Raw genomic sequence first — 20973 nt, forward strand, 5'->3', positions numbered from 1 at the left:
GCAAGATGTTGTTAGGGGTGAGATGTTAGCTCTGCCTATGAATTAATTTGAGCTAGCTCCTCTTCACGTCCAGATTCTTCACTATCAAAATCAGCCATATTTTTTTTTCTGATTTTGCACTAATCTGGGATCTACCACAGCTGACATCATCTGCACTTAGCTTATCATCAGCCATGTGCCCTTTGTGGTACTGAAGCTGAATTTAGTGATGCTGGATTGCCAACAAGCAAATAATTCATTTCCAGTTGTCTCCCAAGAAAGTGATTCCTAAGATGCTTGTGCTATTTGGGCAGCATTCATTTCCTCTGAAATATGTTCTGGATCTTCAGAGTGTGAATAGGCATGTAGCATTTGTATTTGATTATCTGTTGATGACATTGACTGTTAAAAAGCAGGTCTTTTCCTGTTTCATTGCTTGCTAATAGGCCTTGGGAATTCCCTTAAGCAAAGGTCTGCTTGACTTTCTGTTTCAAAGATCTGTATCACAACTACTTTTAAGAGGATTTTGACCATGATCTTCTTTAAGGGCTTCAGTTCTGCAAGGTCTTCTGATTGACCTCTTGGCAGAGCTGCCAGCTGACTGTCTTGAGTTACTAGAAATCACCTCATTGGTAGATCCATTACTATGCTCACTGTTGCTTCCAGGACCACTGCTTTCATCTTCATGACTGTTGGCAGTTTTGCCAGAACTTCTTTGTTTGGATTTCATTGTGTCTGAAAGCTGCTGTTGTATATATTTCATTCTTAGTGTAAGTTGCTTATCCGTTTCAGTATCACTGCCAACATTTTGATGAGTTTCACTATTATTTGAAGACCAGCTGCAGGTGTACAATGTGATGGAGCTGGTCTTCTGAGCTTTTCTTCCTCTTTCTTACTTTCAGTGGGAAGATATGTATTTAATAAAGATGCAAAAGAGCTGCTTAGTTAGCTGAGCCTTAGCTGCTAATACGCTATTCCATAATGCTTTAATTAACATCAGTGCCAAGTACAGTGTCTGTTCAGTACGAACACTTGGCTGAAGACCTGAAACCAGATTAAGAAGATGTCTAAGAGGAGCTGGATCCAAATGCTTGATGAGTAAAGGAAATAAGTCATGTATATACCAACCACAGTGTTTCAGCTGTGCTGCAACCCATATGCAGTCAATATGCTAAGGATTCAGTCATCCTGCTGCTGCTAAAAAATTCAAAGTCACTTGACAGGGTTTGATAATCTCACTATGTAAATTCGGTCCATATATATGCTCTACCCTACTGTTGCTTATAAGCCAGTCTGCAAGTTCTTCTTCAGTGGACTTTCTGTGTCTGATACCAATGACTCATTATTGCATATATTGTTGAAGGTGTGAGGTTGATTCATTATCTTGAGCCCAACCAACCTCTTAGTCAAATGAGATCACATAAAGTACTTAAATGCAAGATCTAGGCTTACTTTTTTTTATCAAAGCATAATGTTGTATCCAATGGTTCTTTCACTGTGCTACACATTAAATCATCCATCCTGTGAACCTCACTCTCTTAATTCCTGACCAGGGAGCTTGCATAAATATCTGATAATGTAGGGCCTAAAAGGGACAATGTGCTGCATGACAGCAGAGATACGTAGCCATATCCTAATACTAGATGCAACTGTAGTAAATCCATGTGCTATAAGAAATGGCAAAGTTTTAAGAGTTCCACATTCAAAGCAATCATTCATGAGAGGTCATTTTCCCCATAGAATAAACGTAATGAAGTAAATGCAGTGGTACTTCTACATCATTCATATCACCGATTGCCCCTAATATATTGCTTTCTTAGGTTGATATATCCCCTATAGTAAGATGACTGTTATGCTTGTAGGCAGTATATAGGGAAAATTGAATTTGAAAAATTTATGCCACACACAGTTTTCTTTCTCATCTCCACTCCATAAACTGAAAGGATCAGAATTCCTGGAAGATTCCTCCTCTGTCAGATTACAAATTCTTAATTATTTTTTTCTATTGACTTTATCATTCTATACTCCTTCATTACATTCTTTTGTATATTCAATGGTTTTTCCACTTGGTTACTCTCATCTTGTCATGTGGGAATCTATGTTAATAGTAGTACAACGTTCACACAGCTGGATCCAGAGTTTTTGAACTTGGACAGTCACTAAGTTATTAAATGCATACCCTACTTGGTTAATGGAGAAGGAAATGGCAGCCCACTCCAGTGTTCTTCCCTGGAGAATCCCAGGGATGGAGGAGCCTGGTGGGCTGCCGTCTATGGAGTCGCACAGAGTCAGACACGACTGAAGCGACTTAGCAGCAGCAGCAGCAGCTACGTGGTTAAAAACCTTCAAATGCTTATATTCCTTGAAGCAGCACAGATATTGCTTCTGTGTCCGGAAATTGATATAAGCAAATATTTTGAAAGTATGTTCCTTTCTGAACTGCAGTTTATCACCACCTTCTGTATCTGATACTGAATCCATGTAAATTAAGACTGTAAATTAAGACTCATCTGTCCTCAAGTGGTGAGATACCTTGATGTGACTAGAAATTGCAGAGCAAAGACTTGAATTTTTTTAAATGTAAAAAAAATGTTCTCTTGTCACAGAAATGTTGGATAAAAAGTAGTTTGTCAAGTCTCTCAACCAATTTAGGTTAAATTCATGCTTTCCATAAAAATTTTGTGTTTAGGCTGCTGAAAGCCTTCACAAGACCATTGTTAAGAGGCGAATGTCTCATGTGAGTGGAGGAGGATCCATAGATTTATCTGACACGGACTCACTACAAGAATGGATCAACATGACTGGCTTCCTTTGTGCCCTTGGGGGAGTGTGCCTGCAGCAGAGAAGCAATTCTGGCTTAGCAACATATAGCCCACCCATGGGCCCTGTCAGTGAACGCAAGGGTTCCATGATTTCAGTGATGTCTTCAGAGGGAAATGCAGATACACCTGTCAGCAAATTTATGGATCGGCTGCTGTCCTTAATGGTCTGTAACCATGAGAAAGTGGGACTTCAAATACGGACCAATGTTAAGGATCTGGTGGGTCTAGAATTGAGCCCTGCTCTTTATCCAATGCTTTTTAACAAACTGAAGAATACCATCAGCAAGTTTTTTGACTCCCAAGGACAGGTAAAGTGTTCTCTGTTTTATTTTTTACCCTTTCCTTTAAGTAGTGACTCATTTGAAATAATGAAGCCTTTTTCTTTTAGGTTATTTAATTTTGATACTGGCATGGACTTTCACTTATAATTTTAAAAAATAGATAAAAACATTGCAAAAAGGAGAATCATCTAATTCAGAAATTAGTTTGCTTTGTAGGGACTCTGGTGCGTGGGTATGCCTGGGGTTAACAATGTCTTGGGCATGGGTATGAGCATCTGTGTATATCTATGTGCCTGTTTGAATATGTGCCCACGGGTATATTTCTGCATGTGTATGACATTTATCTATGGTCTGTCTGCTGTGCATTGATTCCCAAATCAATCAATTCCCAATGTTTTGTTCTTTGTATAGGTTTTATTGACTGACACCAATACTCAGTTTGTGGAGCAAACCATAGCTATAATGAAGAACTTACTAGATAATCATACCGAAGGCAGTTCTGAACATCTGGGGCAAGCCAGCATTGAAACAATGATGTTAAATCTGGTCAGGTAGGCATTCTATTGAAGTGTAGCAGACCACATTTGCATTGGTAGTTAGCAATAAAATAATTTGCCATCCTTTTCTTTTTTGCACCCAAATCAGGGTGTGATAATAAGGTAATTAGAAGTTATATATCTTCTCATATGAGCAAAATGAAAATCTTATAATTTTTATGGTTACATTTAATCATTTTACTTAGTGGTGAAAGCATTTAGAAAACCTTTCCCTTCATTTATATCTGATCACTTTTTTTTTTAATGCCCCTGTATCTAAATAGATATGTTCGTGTACTTGGAAATATGGTTCATGCAATTCAAATAAAAACAAAACTGTGTCAGTTAGTCGAGGTAATGATGGCAAGGAGAGATGACCTCTCATTTTGTCAAGAGATGAAATTCAGGTGAGTTCTCAAAGAGCAAAATAAAGTCTTGTAAATTTTACTATGTTTAGTGAAGTACAGAAAAATAGTGGCACCTGGTTATCATGGGAAGCGGGAGAGGTGGAAAAGAAGTATTTTATGTGTTTTTTTCCTTCAGATTATTTTAAATTTCCCAAAGCTTTGTGCCCATGACAGTGCTCCCTTTTTCTAAAATTATACTACACTTGAACTAAGAATTTGATTCTGTGTCCAACTGATAGATAGCATTGTTGTTGTTCAGTCTCTAAGTCTTGTCTGACTCTGCAACCCCATGGAGTGCAGCATGCCAGGCTCCTCTGTCCTTCACTGTCTCCTGGAGTTCGCTTACATCCTTGTCCACTGAGTCGGTGATGCTATCTAATCATCTCATCTTCTGCTGTTCCCTTCTTTTTTCAAAGTCTTTAGCTAAGGGCTAAGGTGGTAGATCAGTATACCAGTTGGTGTTTGTGCCCTTCTCTGTTAGATTTGTGGTAGTAATATCTCTTTTATGAAATTATCTTATTGCCTGAGTGATTTGGCAAATTACTTGAATTATTACACTTTTAATCATACAAGAATTTTTACGTGTGACTTTGAAAAAGCAGTTTCCTTTTTTCTTTTTCTCTCCCATTCTTTAGGAATAAGATGGTAGAATACTTGACAGATTGGGTTATGGGAACATCAAACCAAGCGGCAGATGACGATGTAAAATGTCTTACAAGGTAAAAAAAAAAAAGAGAGAGAGAGAGAGGAAAGAAAAAGACTTTTACATATTAGTAGGTTTACTCTAGGCATTATATCTACTTATTACAGTTTGTGTATGTATTAATTTATATTGAAATTGTTTTGGGGGATATCAAGCTCTTGCATTTGGATTATTCAAAGATATTAATCTTTATTGTTTCTTTTTAACTAAAAAATTTTCAGTAAAAAGTGAGTGTTGTTTGGAAAGTTTATGTTGTATATTTAGGAAAGACAGTCTATACTTGGAAAATAAGATATATAAGGCCTTAGATTGTTTTTATTTTTTGACTGGATAAAGATATTATTTGAAGAACTTAGCTGTTTTGCGTCTTTCTGAAATGTAATTGCTTAAGTTTGCTCTAATGATAAATACTTACTACCATGTATCAGAAATATTTAAACATTATGAATTACATAATAGCTATTCACATATATTTCTTTGGCCAGGCTTGGTCCCACAGTACATGCTTTTAATTTAAGGTAGTCATTTATCCAAGATTACTTTGTAGAAAGTTATTATTGCCCTTTGCCTGACTTGAAGTGTGTTTGTATTCTGGGCTCTGCATATTAGCTCATCGATTATTTGGGTTTTCATGGTAATTTGTTTAGGGCTTCCCTACAGCTCAGTCAGTAAAGAATCTGCCTGCAATGCAGGAGACCTGGGTTCGATTCCTGGATCAGGAAGATCCCCTGGAGAAGGAAATGGCATCCCACTCTAATATTCTTGCCTGGAGAATCCCATGGATAGAGGAACCTGGCTGGCTATAGTCCATGGGGTCGCGAGAGTCAGACACAACTTAGTGACCAAAGAGAGAGAGAGAGAGAGAAATTTGTTTAATGAAATAGGTAGTTATGAAAATTCATGTCTGTTAGAAAGACATTCATTTGAGGGGAAGGTGAAGTGTAAGAACTTGAGAGATTTGTGGTCTTAAAATTTTTTTTTTCTTCAGAGATTTGGACCAGGCAAGCATGGAAGCAGTAGTTTCACTCCTGGCTGGTCTGCCGCTGCAGCCTGAGGAAGGAGATGGTGTGGAGTTGATGGAAGCCAAATCACAGTTGTTTCTTAAGTAAATTTCAGTTGCCAGAAATAAAAAGCAAAAAACAAAGCCCCACACACAACAAAACGAAGTGTAATCAAAATAGCAAATGATTATATTTAGAAAATGGACCTCATTGCCTCATTATTATGACCATCAGCTGCTGTTTCACAAAATACAGCACTTTCTTGAAGCAATAATCCCTATTTAGGGCTGGTATAGGAAAACAGCTGTGTTTTGTGGTTTTTCTAGAAAATATAATTTGATCAGTGAATTTTTATAGACAGTAAAACCCAGATCACCTCATTAAGTCATCGTCTTAATTATTTGGACCACTCATTTTTATATTCTGAAAATTAAACATGATACATTTAACCAGGAAACATTGCATCTATTTGGTACTTATGTTATGAAATATGTACTGGACTTGATCAGGATAAAATCATATTCAACACACAGCACTACCTAATGAGCCGTGCTGGCTGATTACCCCTAAGACTAGAGAGAAGCAGATGCTAGAGCCACTCGTGATGTACACGTGATGGTTTCAGAATGTCTCATTAGCTTTCTAGTTGATGTGTGTGGCCTTCACGGGGTAAGGGTCAGTCTTTTTATTTCTCAGGTATTTCACATTGTTTATGAACCTTTTGAACGACTGCAGTGAAGTCGAAGATGAAAATGCACAAACAGGTGGCAGGAAACGTGGCATGTCTCGGAGGCTGGCATCACTGAGGCACTGCACAGTCCTGGCAATGTCAAACTTACTCAATGCTAACGTGGACAGCGGCCTCATGCACTCCATAGGTGAGGTAAAATGAAAGGTTCATAGAGAAATTTAAAACCTAGAGAATCAGTATATAAGAAAAGTGAAATTACTTCAAAAAGACCATGTTAATAAATTTGCATCTGTCTGTCCACATCAGGCTTAGGTTATCACAAAGATCTCCAGACAAGAGCTACGTTTATGGAAGTTCTGACAAAAATCCTTCAACAAGGCACAGAGTTTGACACACTTGCAGAAACAGTATTGGCAGATCGTTTTGAGAGACTGGTGGAGTTGGTCACGATGATGGGTGATCAAGGAGAGCTCCCTATAGCCATGGCTCTGGCCAATGTGGTTCCCTGTTCTCAGTGGGTAAGTTCATTGAGTTAAGAGGAGAAGAACAGTGCCTGGCATAAAACAGATGCTTCAGAATTCATTCAGTCAGTGAATTATTTTTAAATTGAAGTATGTATGCTCAGTCATGTCCAAGTCCTTGTGACTGTGGACTGTAGCCTGCTAGGCTCCTCTGTCCGTGGAGTTCTCCCGGCAGGAATACTGGAGTGGGTGGCTGTGCCCTCCTGCAGGGGATCTTCCCAACCCAGGGATAAATTGAAATATAGTTGATTTATAATGTTTTGGGTATACAGCAAAGTGATTGAGTCATATGTATGTGTGTGTGTGTGTGTATATAAATATATATATATATATGTGTATATATATATATATTACATATATCTTGTTCAGATTCCTTTCTATTATAGGTTATTACAAGATACTAGGTATAGTTCCTGGTATTATACAGTAGGTCTTTGTTGCTTATCTATTTTATATATATTAATGTGTATCAGTGAATTGAATTAATTGCTAAAACTTGTAGAGCTAGAAAAGCTTCAGGTGTTATTTGAGTGATTTTCAGCTGTGGAAAGTGACTGGCTCTTCTGGCCCTCAGGAGATTTCTTAACTGTGAGGATCTTAACTTCTCATATTTAAAGTAAAACTGAAACTCCTCACCTGACCCATGGAAAAGTTCTATCTGAACACTCGTCAAAATAAAATTAAAACCACTGATCTTGTCTGGTGTCTTCATTTGGTAAATGAGATACTTAGAATTAAATCTCATATTCAGTTGTTAGTAATGCTAGAACTAGAATTCAAGGCTTGTGTCTGCTTACTACCTCTAGTTCAGAACTCTTTTCTTTTTTTTTGAAGTGTTACACAATTTTTTAAAACTTCAACACTCTTATTTGCATTTGAAATTATGACTTTGCTTGTTTTAAATACAAAAGACATAATATGGCTATTTGGCATCTCTTAAAAAATTTTTTTCTAAAACCCTATCATTTTTGCTAACAGACATGCTAAACATTATTGAGTTTGGGCTTCCGTGGTAGCTCAGATGGTAGAGAATCTGCCTGCAATGCAGGACACCCGGCTTTGATCCCTTGGATGGGAAGATCTCCTGGAGAAGGGAATGGCTACCTACTCCAGTATTGCATGGAGAATTGTGTGTACAGAGAAGCCTCGTGGGCCACAGTCCATGGGGTTGCAGAGAGTCGGACATGAAAGTGTTGGTTTCACTTTCACTTCATGCTAAACCCTTGAGAAGGGTTGTCCCTTTCATGTTAAAAAGCTGTTTAGTTCATACTGTACCAAAAGTGATTTCAGCTTAGTGAATTATATATAATAAGGTAATCTGTTGTTGCCTGTAAATATGTTTCTGCTTAAAAGCTATAGGATCTTACTCTTCATACTTAAAGTGAAACTCAGACTCTTTACCTTGATCTACAAGGCTCTATCCAGCCTGGGCCCTGCGTCTTCTCTCACATCATCTTAGGCCGTTTTCCTTCTGGCTCACCAAACTTGAACCACACTGGCCATCAAATCAGATCAGATCAGATCAGTAGCTCAGTCATGTCCGACTCTTTGCGACCCCATGAATTGCAGCACGCCAGGCCTCCCTGTCCATCACCATCTCCCGGAGTTCACTGAGACTCACGTCCATTGAGTCAGTGATGCCATCCAGCCATCTCATCCTCTGTCGTCCCCTTCTCCTCCTGCCCCCAATCCCTCCCAGCATCAGAGTCTTTTCCAATGAGTCATCTCTTCGCAGGAGGTGGTCAAAGTCCTGGAGTTTCAGCTTTAGCATCATTCCTTCCAAAGAAATCCCAGGGCTGATCTCCTTCAGAATGGACTGGTTGGATCTCCTTGCAGTCCAAGGGACTCTCAAGAGTCTTCTCCAACACCACAGTTCAAAAGCATCAATTCTTTGGCGCTCAGCCTTCTTCACAGTCCAACTCTCACATCCATACATGACCACAGGAAAAACCATAGCCTTGACTAGACGAACCTTTGTTGGCAAAGTAATGTCTCTGCTTTTGAATATGCTATCTAGGTTGGTCATAACTTTAGCTTATTTCTGCCCTTGAGCACCCTTGCTGCTGGTGCTGCTGCTTACAGTGCTTATTCCCTGGCCTTTTGTTATTCAAGTTTCAGGTCAGATTTCACTTTCTACTGAGGTTTTTTCTGGTCATCCATCCAAACCACACCCACAGTCATTTTATTCAATTGCTCGTTATATGTCCTTTGCAGCATTTATTTACTGAGTGAAATTATCTTGTTTATTTGATTGCTTATTCTCATTCCACCACAACATGAAGTACATGAGAGCTGAGCCCATGTCTGTGTTGTTTACTTCAGTAGCTCTGGGTCTTGGAGTAGAGCCTGACATATAACCATGACTTAGTGATTGTTTAATGAATAAAGATGGAATCTTACTTGTAGGGAGTTAGAAAAAGGAAGGTATTGAAATCCTCTTGAAGGCTAACGTTCGTTCACAAATCTCCATGTATTTTGAAAATGGCTATTCTAAAACCTTTTAGCACCTACCTATAATTACTACTAAAAATTCTTAGTAATTTTTTCAGTAAAAAGAATCAAAGTCCAAGAAGCTTTAATCACTTTGTTTTCTTTCAGTAGTTTCTTACATGTTTTATATATGTATTTTTTAGATTCTCATTGGTTATCTATGTGTTTTATGTTAAATGGACTTTTTAAAAAAGAGGACTTTTATATTAAGTCAGATCTATTAGAGCTATATCTAAAGGAGAACAGATTAAAAGATAACTTTAAAAAATTTTAAGTCTATTTTGTAAATTTAAATTCTGATGCTTAAAGGTTTTTAGAATTTTACGGGGGAGGGATTAGAATGGAAAAAACATTTAGCGCAGCAGTCTAAAAATAGTTCTATTTTGTAACTAAATTATCTCTGATAATTATACTTGGCTTTAAAATGGAATCTAGTCAATTATGTATTATGTAACCATGGGAAGTATAGCATAATATTGGGTCTTATTTGGCTTCCAATTATCTGTGGTTAAGAGTGTTAAATTTTTTTCCTTTACTTAAATAACAGATGATAGTAATCCTGAGACCAGACAAGAATTAGAGGAGCTACAGGCCATGATCCTGACTTTGTTGTTAGGCCATCTTATTCTGGCTACCTCATTCTCTGTAAATCTCTTGCCAACTTGTGTGGTTACACAATGATTTACAATCAATTCATTTTTCTTAAGTGTGCAAAAAAGTCTTTACTGTGGGGAATTTCGAGGGTTATCATTTAGGTACTAGATGGGAATTAGTTATGCATCCCCACTTTGTATATACATCTGGCCAATCTCTTGGTTCTGAATGCACTGCGTAGGGCTTTTTCCTGTCTTGCTATAAATCCTGTAGTTTTTCCATTTTTGTTATTTCTTTCCTAACCCATGATAAAAGTTTGCTGAGTTTTCCTGGCCAAAGGAGAAAAGAGTAGAGCTCCATGGTCACCACAGTCTTATTCACTGTCATTGATTTTCTAGGAAAATGATCTGTTCATATCAAATTCTCTGTCATCAACTTCTGTTTCTACTTTTCCTTCATTATGGCATAGAATTTGAGCTGAATCCTGGATTTTTTCTGTCTGGTGGTAAACCTTTGGCCTCTCTTACCTTCTTATCATTTAATCCTTAGAATTAATAGCTACTGTAGGTCTACAGAAGTAGTCATTTATCATAGACAAATGTACATGGATAAATCCCAGGGGAAAAGTTAATCAGTCACTGTATACTTCAATTCAACAGGTGGTTATCAGCTTTGAATTTGCCTTTCAGTTTCCTGCTTAAGGAAAAACTGAACTGTTTACACTAACACAATCTTACTCTGTTGTCAGGATGAACTTGCTCGCGTTCTAGTGACTCTGTTTGACTCTCGGCATTTGCTCTACCAACTGCTCTGGAACATGTTTTCTAAGGAAGTAGAATTGGCAGACTCTATGCAGACTCTTTTCCGAGGCAACAGCTTGGCCAGTAAAATAATGACCTTCTGTTTCAAGGTTTGTATCCATTTATCTTTTTTGGGGGGCAGGGGGAATGCAGAGGTATGCCAGACAGTGATTATGTACAGAATGTACAGAGCCGAATGTCTTTTTTAATGCAAAATGTTTGGAGCAGGCATAATACGTTCCTCCCTGTGTATTTCTTTAGGTATATGGTGCTACCTACCTACAGAAACTCCTGGATCCTTTATTACGGGTTGTGATCACCTCCTCTGATTGGCAGCACGTCAGCTTTGAAGTGGATCCTACCAGGTTTGTCATCCTCTCCTTCCTAACAGCTCTCCCTTGTTTTCATTACTGCCACCTGAGGCAAAGCCCTTGTAATTTCTCCCCTTGATTCTATAAAAGTTACACACAAATACATTTTTCTTAAAGAAAAGCACTAATAACATTTAAGGTATCTTTGACTATCACCTCTAGAGACAGCACTGTTACTAGTGAGGCTGTTCTGTCTTTTTTATATTGTATTTGCATGTATGCATTACTAGTTGTAGAAACTATAATGTAAGCACTTAATATAAATGTAACATTATATATATGGTTTGCAACTTTTTTTCTAACATAACCTTGTGTCTTATTAACATCATTGAGATTATGAATCTTATTCTTTTTAACTGCTGTGTGATATTTTGTTTGGTTGGGCAATATCATAATTTATTTACCAATATCATATTAATTCCATTGACTTTTGTAGTAACTTTCTAATTATTGTCCTAGCGTTGGGTTTTTTTTTTTTTTTTGCAGGTCATTTGCTATAGGAACTATTCTGAAATCTAAATTTTTTTGGTCACTTTTTTCTCAGAAACCATCAGTTGTTCCCAACTGACTGCAAGAAAAAATACAGTCATCTGACTATAATCTGTATCACTGCTTGTCATTCTTTCATGTCATCTCTGTTCTTTAACTCCATTGAAATATGCACGTTACACATTTTTAAAGTGACTTGACACATGGGGCTCATTGGGATTAGAGTTGCCTAATAAGTAATATTCCCTTTTCTCCACCTGAGTTCAAAATCAGAAGGGCAGAGGGAGAGAAAAGATGGGAAGGAAGCACCCAGCAATCAACTCTTTCCTTTATTTCTGATAAAAATGATTAAAAAGTGGGGCTTTAGATCTTGTATGCACAAGATACATATAGGCTTGCTCATACTTCACCTTGAATTAGAATCTTCTTTCCCATCTCTTGCACAGCTGGGTAACTACAGGCATGCATCACAGAGGCTGGCAAGCTTTTTATCGTAAGTGGAGAAAAGACCAGAATATACCTTTTCTGTAAGCAGACAAAATTAGAATGGAGTGGATGGCACTGAACTGAGCATACTTGACTCTTTTTTTTAATCCATCTCACCATTCCTCCTGTAATGAGGAGTGACTTGGGAGAAGGGAAAGAGGCCAAGGGGTAATGCAAGGTGCATTTTAAAAACCACCATCTCTGTGAAGCTTTCTGTCTGTTCCCAAGTGCCACCCATATACACAGATTACACGTGAACAAAGAAACAATATCTCTTTCATGTTCTGCACCATCATTGTAACATTGAGTTGTGATGACGTGTTTTATGAATTTATCTTCCCCTGGACTGTTGGCTCTTTTACATTTCATATGTCTTTATGTCTTCCTGTGAGTATTTAATGTATCTGGCTTATAGTTGACATTTCATAAATATTTGTTGAATGAAATTTTAGACTGTTAGGTTATGCTTGCTTTTTCTAAGCCACATCGCTTGTCTTTCAGTTAGGACCCTAAAAATTGTTTTATTTTTTATTTTCAGGTTCAGAGCTTCTTGATGGTTTCTCTTCCTAAATAGTTTTATTTGGCAACTTTGTATCAGTTGGTGTTTTGGGCTTTGCCTCTACTGAAGTGTCAGCTATAGTAACTAATCAGCTCTGGCACCTAAATTAACCAGTTATTGTTGAAATATTTCAGTAGTTGTAGTTTAAAACTTCAAAGCAATGTTCTTTTAATGTCATCTTGTATTTTGTTACCTTTAAGCAATTTTACTTTCTAAAGGGTAAAAATTACTTAGAGAGTGAACTAACTGCCTGAAAGAAATCTCCTGTACTAGGTAAATGCTTCAGTACAGAGAAGAGAACTAGATTACAAGCTTCCTATATTCAAATTACTTAAATTTCAAACTGATGTTTTTCTAACATGTGGAGAGCTTAGAAGTTGACACTCCTCTGTTCACAACAAGAAAAAGTTGAAAACAGAAAATCAGCAAGTCATCTTAGATTCATCAGAGAATTGAAGGGCAGTAAAGGTAAAACACTAGAGTGACAGCTAAATTCAGAGAATCCCATTTTATAGGAGGAAACTACTGCTGGAGTCAGTAACTGGTAGGAATGCTTAGACTGAAATTGAAAAATTGCTTGAGGTTGACTGTGGGTTAGTTTAAGAATGAAAACTCTAGGGCGCCCTCTGTCTGAGGCACCCACACTTTGTGAGTTTGATCTCTAGAAACTCTTCCAGATTCTCATGCTGAAGAGGGGGAAAGTAACCATTTTGGAATATGCCCATAGTGTTCTGTTCTCTCCTACAAAGGCCTGCCTTCGAGGGAAACTACCAGAACCTAATCCGACCTGTAGGATGGGCAGCTACCCAACTCCAGCTTCCTCTAACCTTCTTGAGTCACATAAGAGGAGAAAATTAGCTAAGAAATTCTTCTGAAGGTCACAGCCCAGTGACTCTGGCCCAAGAAAATAATGGAGATATAAGCATAAGATTGTAGACTGCTTCCCCTTCCCAGGACCTCACTACTACATCAGTAGGACTCCAAAGTGTTAATAGTGGGTTACAATAGAGAGCTGCAAAACAGACACTCTGAGAAGAAATTCCTACGGAAACCCAGACAATTAGGTAGATAAAAATAAGGACACTGGAAGAAATCAACACCTACAGCAAACATGAAACATAAAGCACAAGCCAAGTCCTAGCCAGATTAACATAGAATCTTCCACTAAAGACCTTTTTATCTCTGTTCCTGCTACCCATTATGTCTTGGGTCTTTTAACAAAAAATTACAAAGCATACTAAAAAGCAATAAAAAATCATAGTCTGGAGAGACAAAGCAAGCATAAGAACTTGATTCAGATGTAACAGATTTTGGAATTACCAGATTAGGAATTTAGAATAACTATAATTAATATATTAAGGGCTCTAACAGAAAAAAATGGACAACATGCAAGAACAGGGAGGTGACTTAAATAGAGAGGTGGAAACTCTAAGAAAGAGTCTAAAGGAAATGCTGGAAATCAAGAACATTGTAATAGAAAGGAAAAATGCCTTCAGATGGGCTTTATCAGTAGATTGAACACAACTGAGAAAAGAATTCAGTTCAGTTCAGTCACTCAGTCGTGGCTGACTCTTTGAGACCCCATGAACCGCAGCACACCAGGCCTCCCTGTCCATCATCAACTCCCAGAGTTTACCCAAACCCATGTCCATTGAGTCGGTGATGCCATTCAAACATCTCATCCTCTGTCATCCCCTTCTCCTGCCCTTAACCTTTCCTAGCATGAGGGTCTTTTCCAGTGAGTCAGTTCTTTGAATCAGGTGGCCAAAGTATTGGAGTTTCAGCTTCAGCATCAGTCCTGCCAATGAACACCCAGGACTGATCTCCTTTAGGATGGACTGGTTGGATCTCCTTGGAGTCCAAGGGACTCTCAAGAGTCTTCTCCAACATCACAGTTCAAAAGCATCAATTCTTTGGCACTTACTCAGTTTTCTTTATAGTCCAACTCTCACATCCATACATGACCACTGGGAAAACCATAGCCTTGACTAGACAGACCTTTTTTGTCAAAGTCATGTCTCTGCTTTTTAATGTTCTAAGTTGGTCATAACTTTGCTTCCAAGGAGTGTCTTAATTTCATGGCTACAGTCACCATCTGCAGTGATTTTGGAGCCCCCCAAAATAAAGTCAGCCACTGTTTCCACTGTTTCCCCATCTATTTGCCATGAAGTGATAGGACCGGATGCCATGATCTTAGTTTTCTGAATATTGAGCTTTAAGCCAACTTTTTCACTCTCTCTTTCACTTTCATCAAGAGGCTTTTTTTAGTTCCTCATCACTTTCTGCCATAAGGGTGGTGTCATCTGCATATCTGAGGTTATTGATATTTCTCCCGGCAATCTTGATTCCAGCTTGTGCTTCCTTCAGCCCAGTGCTTCTCTTGATGTACTCCCCATATAAGTTAAATAAGCAGGGTGACAGTATACAGCCTTGACGTACTCGTTTTCCTATTTGGAACCAGTCTTTTGTTCCATGTCCAGTTCTAACTGTTGCTTCCTGACCTGCATATAGGTTTCTCAAGAGGCAGGTCAGGTGGTCTGGTATTCCCATCTCTTTCAGAATTTTCCACAGTTTCTTGTGATCCACACAGTCAAAGGCTTTGGCATAGTCAATAAAGCAGATGTTTTCCTGGAACTCTCTTGCTTTTTCAATGATCCAGCGGATGTTGGCAATTTGATCTCTGGTTCCTCTGTCTTTTCTAAAACCAGCTTGAACATCTGGAGGTTCATGGTTCACGTATTGCTGAAGCCTGGCTTGGAGAATTTTGTGCATTACTTTACTAGCGTGTGAGATGAGTGCAGTTGTGCGGTAGTTTGAGCATTCTTTAGGATTGGAGTGAAAACTGACCTTTTCCAGTCCTGTAGCCTCTGCTGAGTTTTCCAAATTTGCTGGCCTATTGAGTGCAGCACTTTCACAGCGTCATCTTTCAGGATTTGAAATAGCTCAACTGGTATTCCATCATCTCCACTAGCTTTGTTTGTAGTGATTCTTCCTAAGGCCCACTTGACTTCACATTCCAGGATGTCTGGCTCTAGGTGAGTGATCACAGCATCGTGATTATCTGGGTCGTGAAGATCTTTTTTGTACAGTTCTTCTGTGTATTCTTGCCATCTCTTCTTAATATCTTCTGCTTCTGTTAAGTCCATACCATTTTTGTCCTTTATTGTGCCCATCTTTGCATGAAATGTTCCCTTGGGATATCTAATTTTCTTGAAGAGATCTTTAGTCTTTCCCATACTGTTATTTTCCTCTATTTCTTTGCATTGATTACTGAGGAAGGCTTTCTTATCTCTCCTTGCTATTCTTTGGAATGCTATATAAGCATTCAGATGCTTATATCTTTCCTTTTCTCCTTTGCTTTTCGCTTCTCTTCTTTTCACAGCTATTTGTAAGGCCTCTCAGACAGCCATTTTGCTTTTTTGCATTTCTTTTTCTTAGGGATGGTCTTGATTCCTGTTGCCCGTACAAAATTAGTGAACTTAAAGATATGTCAATAGAAATTTTGAAAACTAAAATGCAAAGAAAAAGAAAAACACCTGTGGTGGATTCATTTTGATATTTGGCAAAACTAATACAATTATGTAAAGTTTAAAAATTAAATAAAGTTAAAAAATTAAAAATTAAAAAAATAAATAATAATAAAAAAGAAAAAAAAAGAAAAAGAAAAACTTAAAATACATCTTATTAGAATGTGTAGAAGATAGTGAAATTTAATATTTAGAGCATTAAATGCATATATTAGAAAAGGAGGATCTAAAGTGAATGGCCTAAACTTTCACCTTAAAAAACCAGAGAAAGTTCAGTATAAACCTAAAGCAAGCAGAAGGAAAGAAATAAAAATTAGGTTAGAAATCAATGAAATTAAAAACAGGAAACCAATAGGATAAAAAAAAGCTGATTGAAAATCAGAGAGAAAATTTTTTATACACACAAACACTTAAATAATTGAATACGAAGCTTCATTATAGATCAGAATTAATGGAATAGCCAATGAGTTATCATTGGCATGTAAGAATCTTTTAGAGGGACATTTGAAAGAGTCTGAAGCATACCTGCTGCTGGTATCCTTTTATTTTTTTCATTAAGAAAATGTTCCCACAAAGACTAGACAAGAATGTCAAGGTTTCCAAGAATCTCTTCTGGCCCTGTTAATAAATTGTGAATTTTTTCTTTCATACTACAAAGCTCCTATGCCCTCCATATTTCAGATTCGACTTATTGTTGTAGCTTCTTAAGTGATCTCCCTACATAAAAGTCCCCATATCTCTTTTTAGTTCTCACGTATCCCAAATTCATTTTCTGCCTCTGGCTTCCTGGCAACCTTTGCCATGTGAATTAATCATGTCTCTCCCTGGTTTGCTATTTTTGTCTTTTATATCGTCAAATAATTGTACTTGTTACTTAGTGTGTACTTGTCTTTGCCCTCTTCGAGAAACTCAAAGGCCAATTACTGTTGAATCCTCAGCATGTGGCCTTATGATGGCAAATAGTAGATGCATGGTAAATGTTTATTGGATTGAATTGAGTGCTTGCCCTGCCTTCCACTTTCTGAACTGCCCTTACTTCTTTTTGCCTGTGCAAATTCACTCCCTCCTTTAGAACTCACCTAGTCCATGAAATCTTTCCTTCCCATAGTCTACATTCATTTCTAAACTCTTACTGTATCCATATGCTGCATTATGTGGTGAGCTGCAGGGAATCTGGAGTGGTGATTTCAGTCTCCCAAACTTTTATGTAATAGTATAGAAATAGGACATTACTAGTTAAGAGATTGACAACAAATATTTAGTCAGTGATTGTTTTGGTAAGGTACCTTGCTAGTTTTTAAGAGGACAAAGATGAATACATCCTTCAAGGAGCTTACAGTTTTGTAGGGGAGATAAGGCATGTAACAAGTAGTTAAGTACTGACTTTCATAGGGATTGTGTTTTGAAGGGTTCAGATTACACCAGTTGGGCAGCTCTAGTAAAGGTTTGTGGATTTGACAGCCACGGGGTAAAATTTGCTCTTTTGTGGTGCTATGCTTAGTTGCTCAGTTGTGTCCGGCTCTGTGACCCCACAGACCGTAGCCCGCCAGGCTCTTCTGTTCATGGGGATTCTCCAGGCAAGAATACTGGAGTAGGTTTCCATGCCGTCCTTCAGGGCAAGTGAAAGTCGCTCAGTTGTGTCTGACTGTGACCCCATGGATTATAGAGTCTGTGGAATTCTCCAGGCCGAATACTGGGGTGGGTAACCTTTGCCTTCTCCAGGAGATCTTCCAAACCCAGGGATGGAATCCAGGTTTCTTTCATCGCAGGTGGATTCTTTACCAGTTGAGCCACCAAGGAAGCCCAAGAATACTGGAGTGGGTAGCCTATCCCTTCTCCAATGAATCTTCCCAACCCAGGAATCTAACTGGGGTCTCCTGCATTGCGGGTGGTTTCTTTACCAACTGAGCTATCATGAATCTTCCCAATTTAAACCTGATGAAATAGGCATTATAATTATTCCTGTCTAATTGATAAAAAAAATTGAGCCTCAGATTAAGTACCTTGATCAAGGTCAGTAAGTGGTAGAGCTGAAATTTAAACCTAGTAAGTCTGCCTTCTGAACATCTGCCTTTAATCACAGCACCAAGACTTTAGAATCATACAGAAGAGGGCCTTCCCTGGCAGTGCACTGGTTACTCCATGCTTCCACTGCAGGGAGCATGAGTTTGGGGTGAGGGAACTAAGATCTTACATGCTGCATGGGATGGCCAAAGAAATAAACTGAGTCACTCAGTCGTGTCCGACTCTTTGCGACCCCATGGATGGCAGCACGCCAGGCCTCACTGTCCATCACCAACTCCCAGAGTTTACTCACTCATGTCCATTGAGTTGGTGATACCATCCAACCATCTCATCCTCTGTTGTCCCCTTCTCCTCCTGCCTTCAATCTTTCCCAACATCAGGGTCTTTTCAAATGAGTCAGTTCTTCGCACCAGGTGGCCAAAGTATCGGAGTTTTAGCTTCAGCATCAGTCCTTCCAATGACTTTTCAGGACTGATTTCCTTTAGGATGGACTGGTTTGATCTTCTTACAGTCCAAGGGACTCTCAAGAGTCTTCTCCAATAGCACAGTTCAAAAGCATCAATTCTTCGGTGCTCAGCTTTCTTTACAGTCCAACTCTTCACATACATACGTTACTACTGGAAAAACCATAGCTTTGACTAGACGGACCTTTGTCAGCAAAGTAAAGTCTCTGTTTTTTAATACGCTGTCTAGGTTGGTCATAACTTTCCTTCCAAGGAGTAAGTGTCTTAATTTCATGGCTGCAGTCACCATCTACAGTGATTTTGGAGCCCAAAAAGCTAAAGTCTGTCACTGTTTCCACTGTTTCCCCATCTATTTCCCATGAAGTGATGGGACCACATGCCATGATCTTCGTTTTCTGAATGTAGAGTTTTAAGCCAACTTTTTCACTCTCCTCTTTCACTTTCATCAAGAGGCTCTTTAGTTCTTCTTCACTTCCTGCCATAAGGGTAGTGTCATCTGCATATCTGAGGTTATTGATATTTCTCCTGGCAATCTTGATTCCAGCTTGTGCTTCCTCCAGCCCAGCATTTCTCATGATGTACTCTGCACATAAATAAACAGGGTGACAATATACAGCCTTTACATACTCCTTTCCCTATTTGGAACCAGTCTTTTGTTCCATGTCCAGTTCTAACTGTTGCTTCCTGACTTCCAGAGTTCTCAAGAGGCAGATCAAGTGGTTTGGTATTCCCATTTCTTTAAGAATTTTCCAGAGTTTGTTGTTGTCCACACAGTCAAAGGCTTTGGCATTGTTAATAAAGCAGAAGTAGATGTTTTTCTGGAACTCTCTTGCTTTTTCGATGATCCAACAGATGTTGGCAATTTGATCTCTGGTTCCTCTGCCTTTTCTAAATAAATTACCTTAAATAAATAATAATAAATAAGTTACCTGAAAAAAAGTCTTACGGAAGAATTAGCAACACTAATCGGATGTGGGGAGTAATGGACTACTGCAGACAATAGCGGCATCAGCAGTTCCTGAGTGACGTGGTTGAAGCAATAATGGTACCATTGACAACATGGGGAACACAGAGTAAGACATTTAAGTATAGGGGAAAAATCAGCTAATGATGAACAAACTAAGTTTTAGGTACAGACAGGAGAAATACCTAGAAGTTAGAGATATCAGGCTTGATAGGAAAGGAGGTTCAAAATATGGCCTGAATGGTCCAAAAATATTGAAAGCATGTCAACTTTACTGAAGTCATGGGAAATAAAAGTTTAAAATGTGAGATGCCCTCTCCTACTAGATGGACAAAAAATTTTTTTAAATTAAAAATCCTGTATTAAATTTGTGAAATATAGGAGGATAATTGGTGGGCTTCCCAGGTGACACAGTGGTAAAGAATCCATGCCAGTACAGGAGATGCAAGAGACATGGGTTTGATCCCTTGATGGGGAAGATCCCCTGAAAGAGGAAATGGCAATACAGTCTGGTATTCTTGCTGAAAAATCTCTTGGACAGAGGAGCCTGGCAGGCTACAGTCCATGGAGTTGCAAAGATTAGGACATAACTTAGTGGCTAAACAACAAGAGTTTTTATACACAATTCTCAAAATTGCCTTTTTTTTTTTTTAATAATTGGTTTGTTGAAATCAGGATTCCAGAAAAGTCTCAACATTGCATTTAGCTGAATATCTATCTCTTTAAGGAGTCTCTCTTAAAGAATATGTCTGTTAGTTTGTTTGCTTTTAACTGCTTTTGCTTTTTTTTTTTTTTCCTCTTGGTAGGTTAGAACAGTCAGAGAGCCTTGAGGAAAACCAACGAAATCTCCTTCAAATGACTGAAAAGTTCTTCCATGCCATCATCAGTTCGTCCTCCGAATTTCCCCCTCAACTACGAAGTGTGTGCCACTGTTTGTACCAGGTATGCTGAAGGTTAGAGATTACCATTATTAATCCACAGCTACATTTAAAAGAATGCTTTACCAAAGAGGGGTTTAGCTGCTAAACTAGCTGCTGATAGTGGGTGATTGATAATACTGAATCAGTTTGGATGAATAATGCATTCAGAATTGTTTAAATTGGCTTTAAAAATACAAAGTAGTTTAATGGGGTACTTTAAAAATAATACATTTTCCTTGCATTGAGAACAAGTTTAAAATGCACCAATCTACTGGGTGTAGTAGATGTGATTGAAGTTAAATATGTTACACAGTTTTTGTTGCTGATTTTATCTTTTACCTGA

The 20973-nt window shown here is 38.3% G+C and overlaps 1 protein-coding gene across 14 annotated transcripts in view; it reads left to right on the forward strand.

Annotated features, from left to right (window-relative positions):
• NF1 (neurofibromin 1) overlaps nt 1-20973 on the forward strand; it is a 257608-nt gene that overhangs the window by 121186 nt on the left and 115449 nt on the right. For all 14 annotated transcript variants that reach the window (XM_086360180.1, XM_086360182.1, XM_086360194.1 and 11 more), the window contains 10 exons: nt 2669-3109; nt 3494-3633; nt 3903-4025; nt 4661-4744; nt 5717-5833; nt 6426-6607; nt 6727-6938; nt 10774-10935; nt 11087-11190; nt 20517-20652. In XM_086360180.1, coding sequence (XP_086216306.1) covers nt 2669-3109; nt 3494-3633; nt 3903-4025; nt 4661-4744; nt 5717-5833; nt 6426-6607; nt 6727-6938; nt 10774-10935; nt 11087-11190; nt 20517-20652 — 1701 coding nt within the window. The remainder of the gene's footprint in view (nt 1-2668; nt 3110-3493; nt 3634-3902; nt 4026-4660; nt 4745-5716; nt 5834-6425; nt 6608-6726; nt 6939-10773; nt 10936-11086; nt 11191-20516; nt 20653-20973) is intronic.

The sequence above is a fragment of the Bos grunniens genome, chromosome 19 (genome assembly GCF_055505025.1).
Source record: "Bos grunniens cultivar Pamir isolate PY7600 chromosome 19, Bosgru_T2T1.0, whole genome shotgun sequence".
Classification (NCBI taxonomy): Eukaryota; Metazoa; Chordata; class Mammalia; order Artiodactyla; family Bovidae; genus Bos; species Bos grunniens.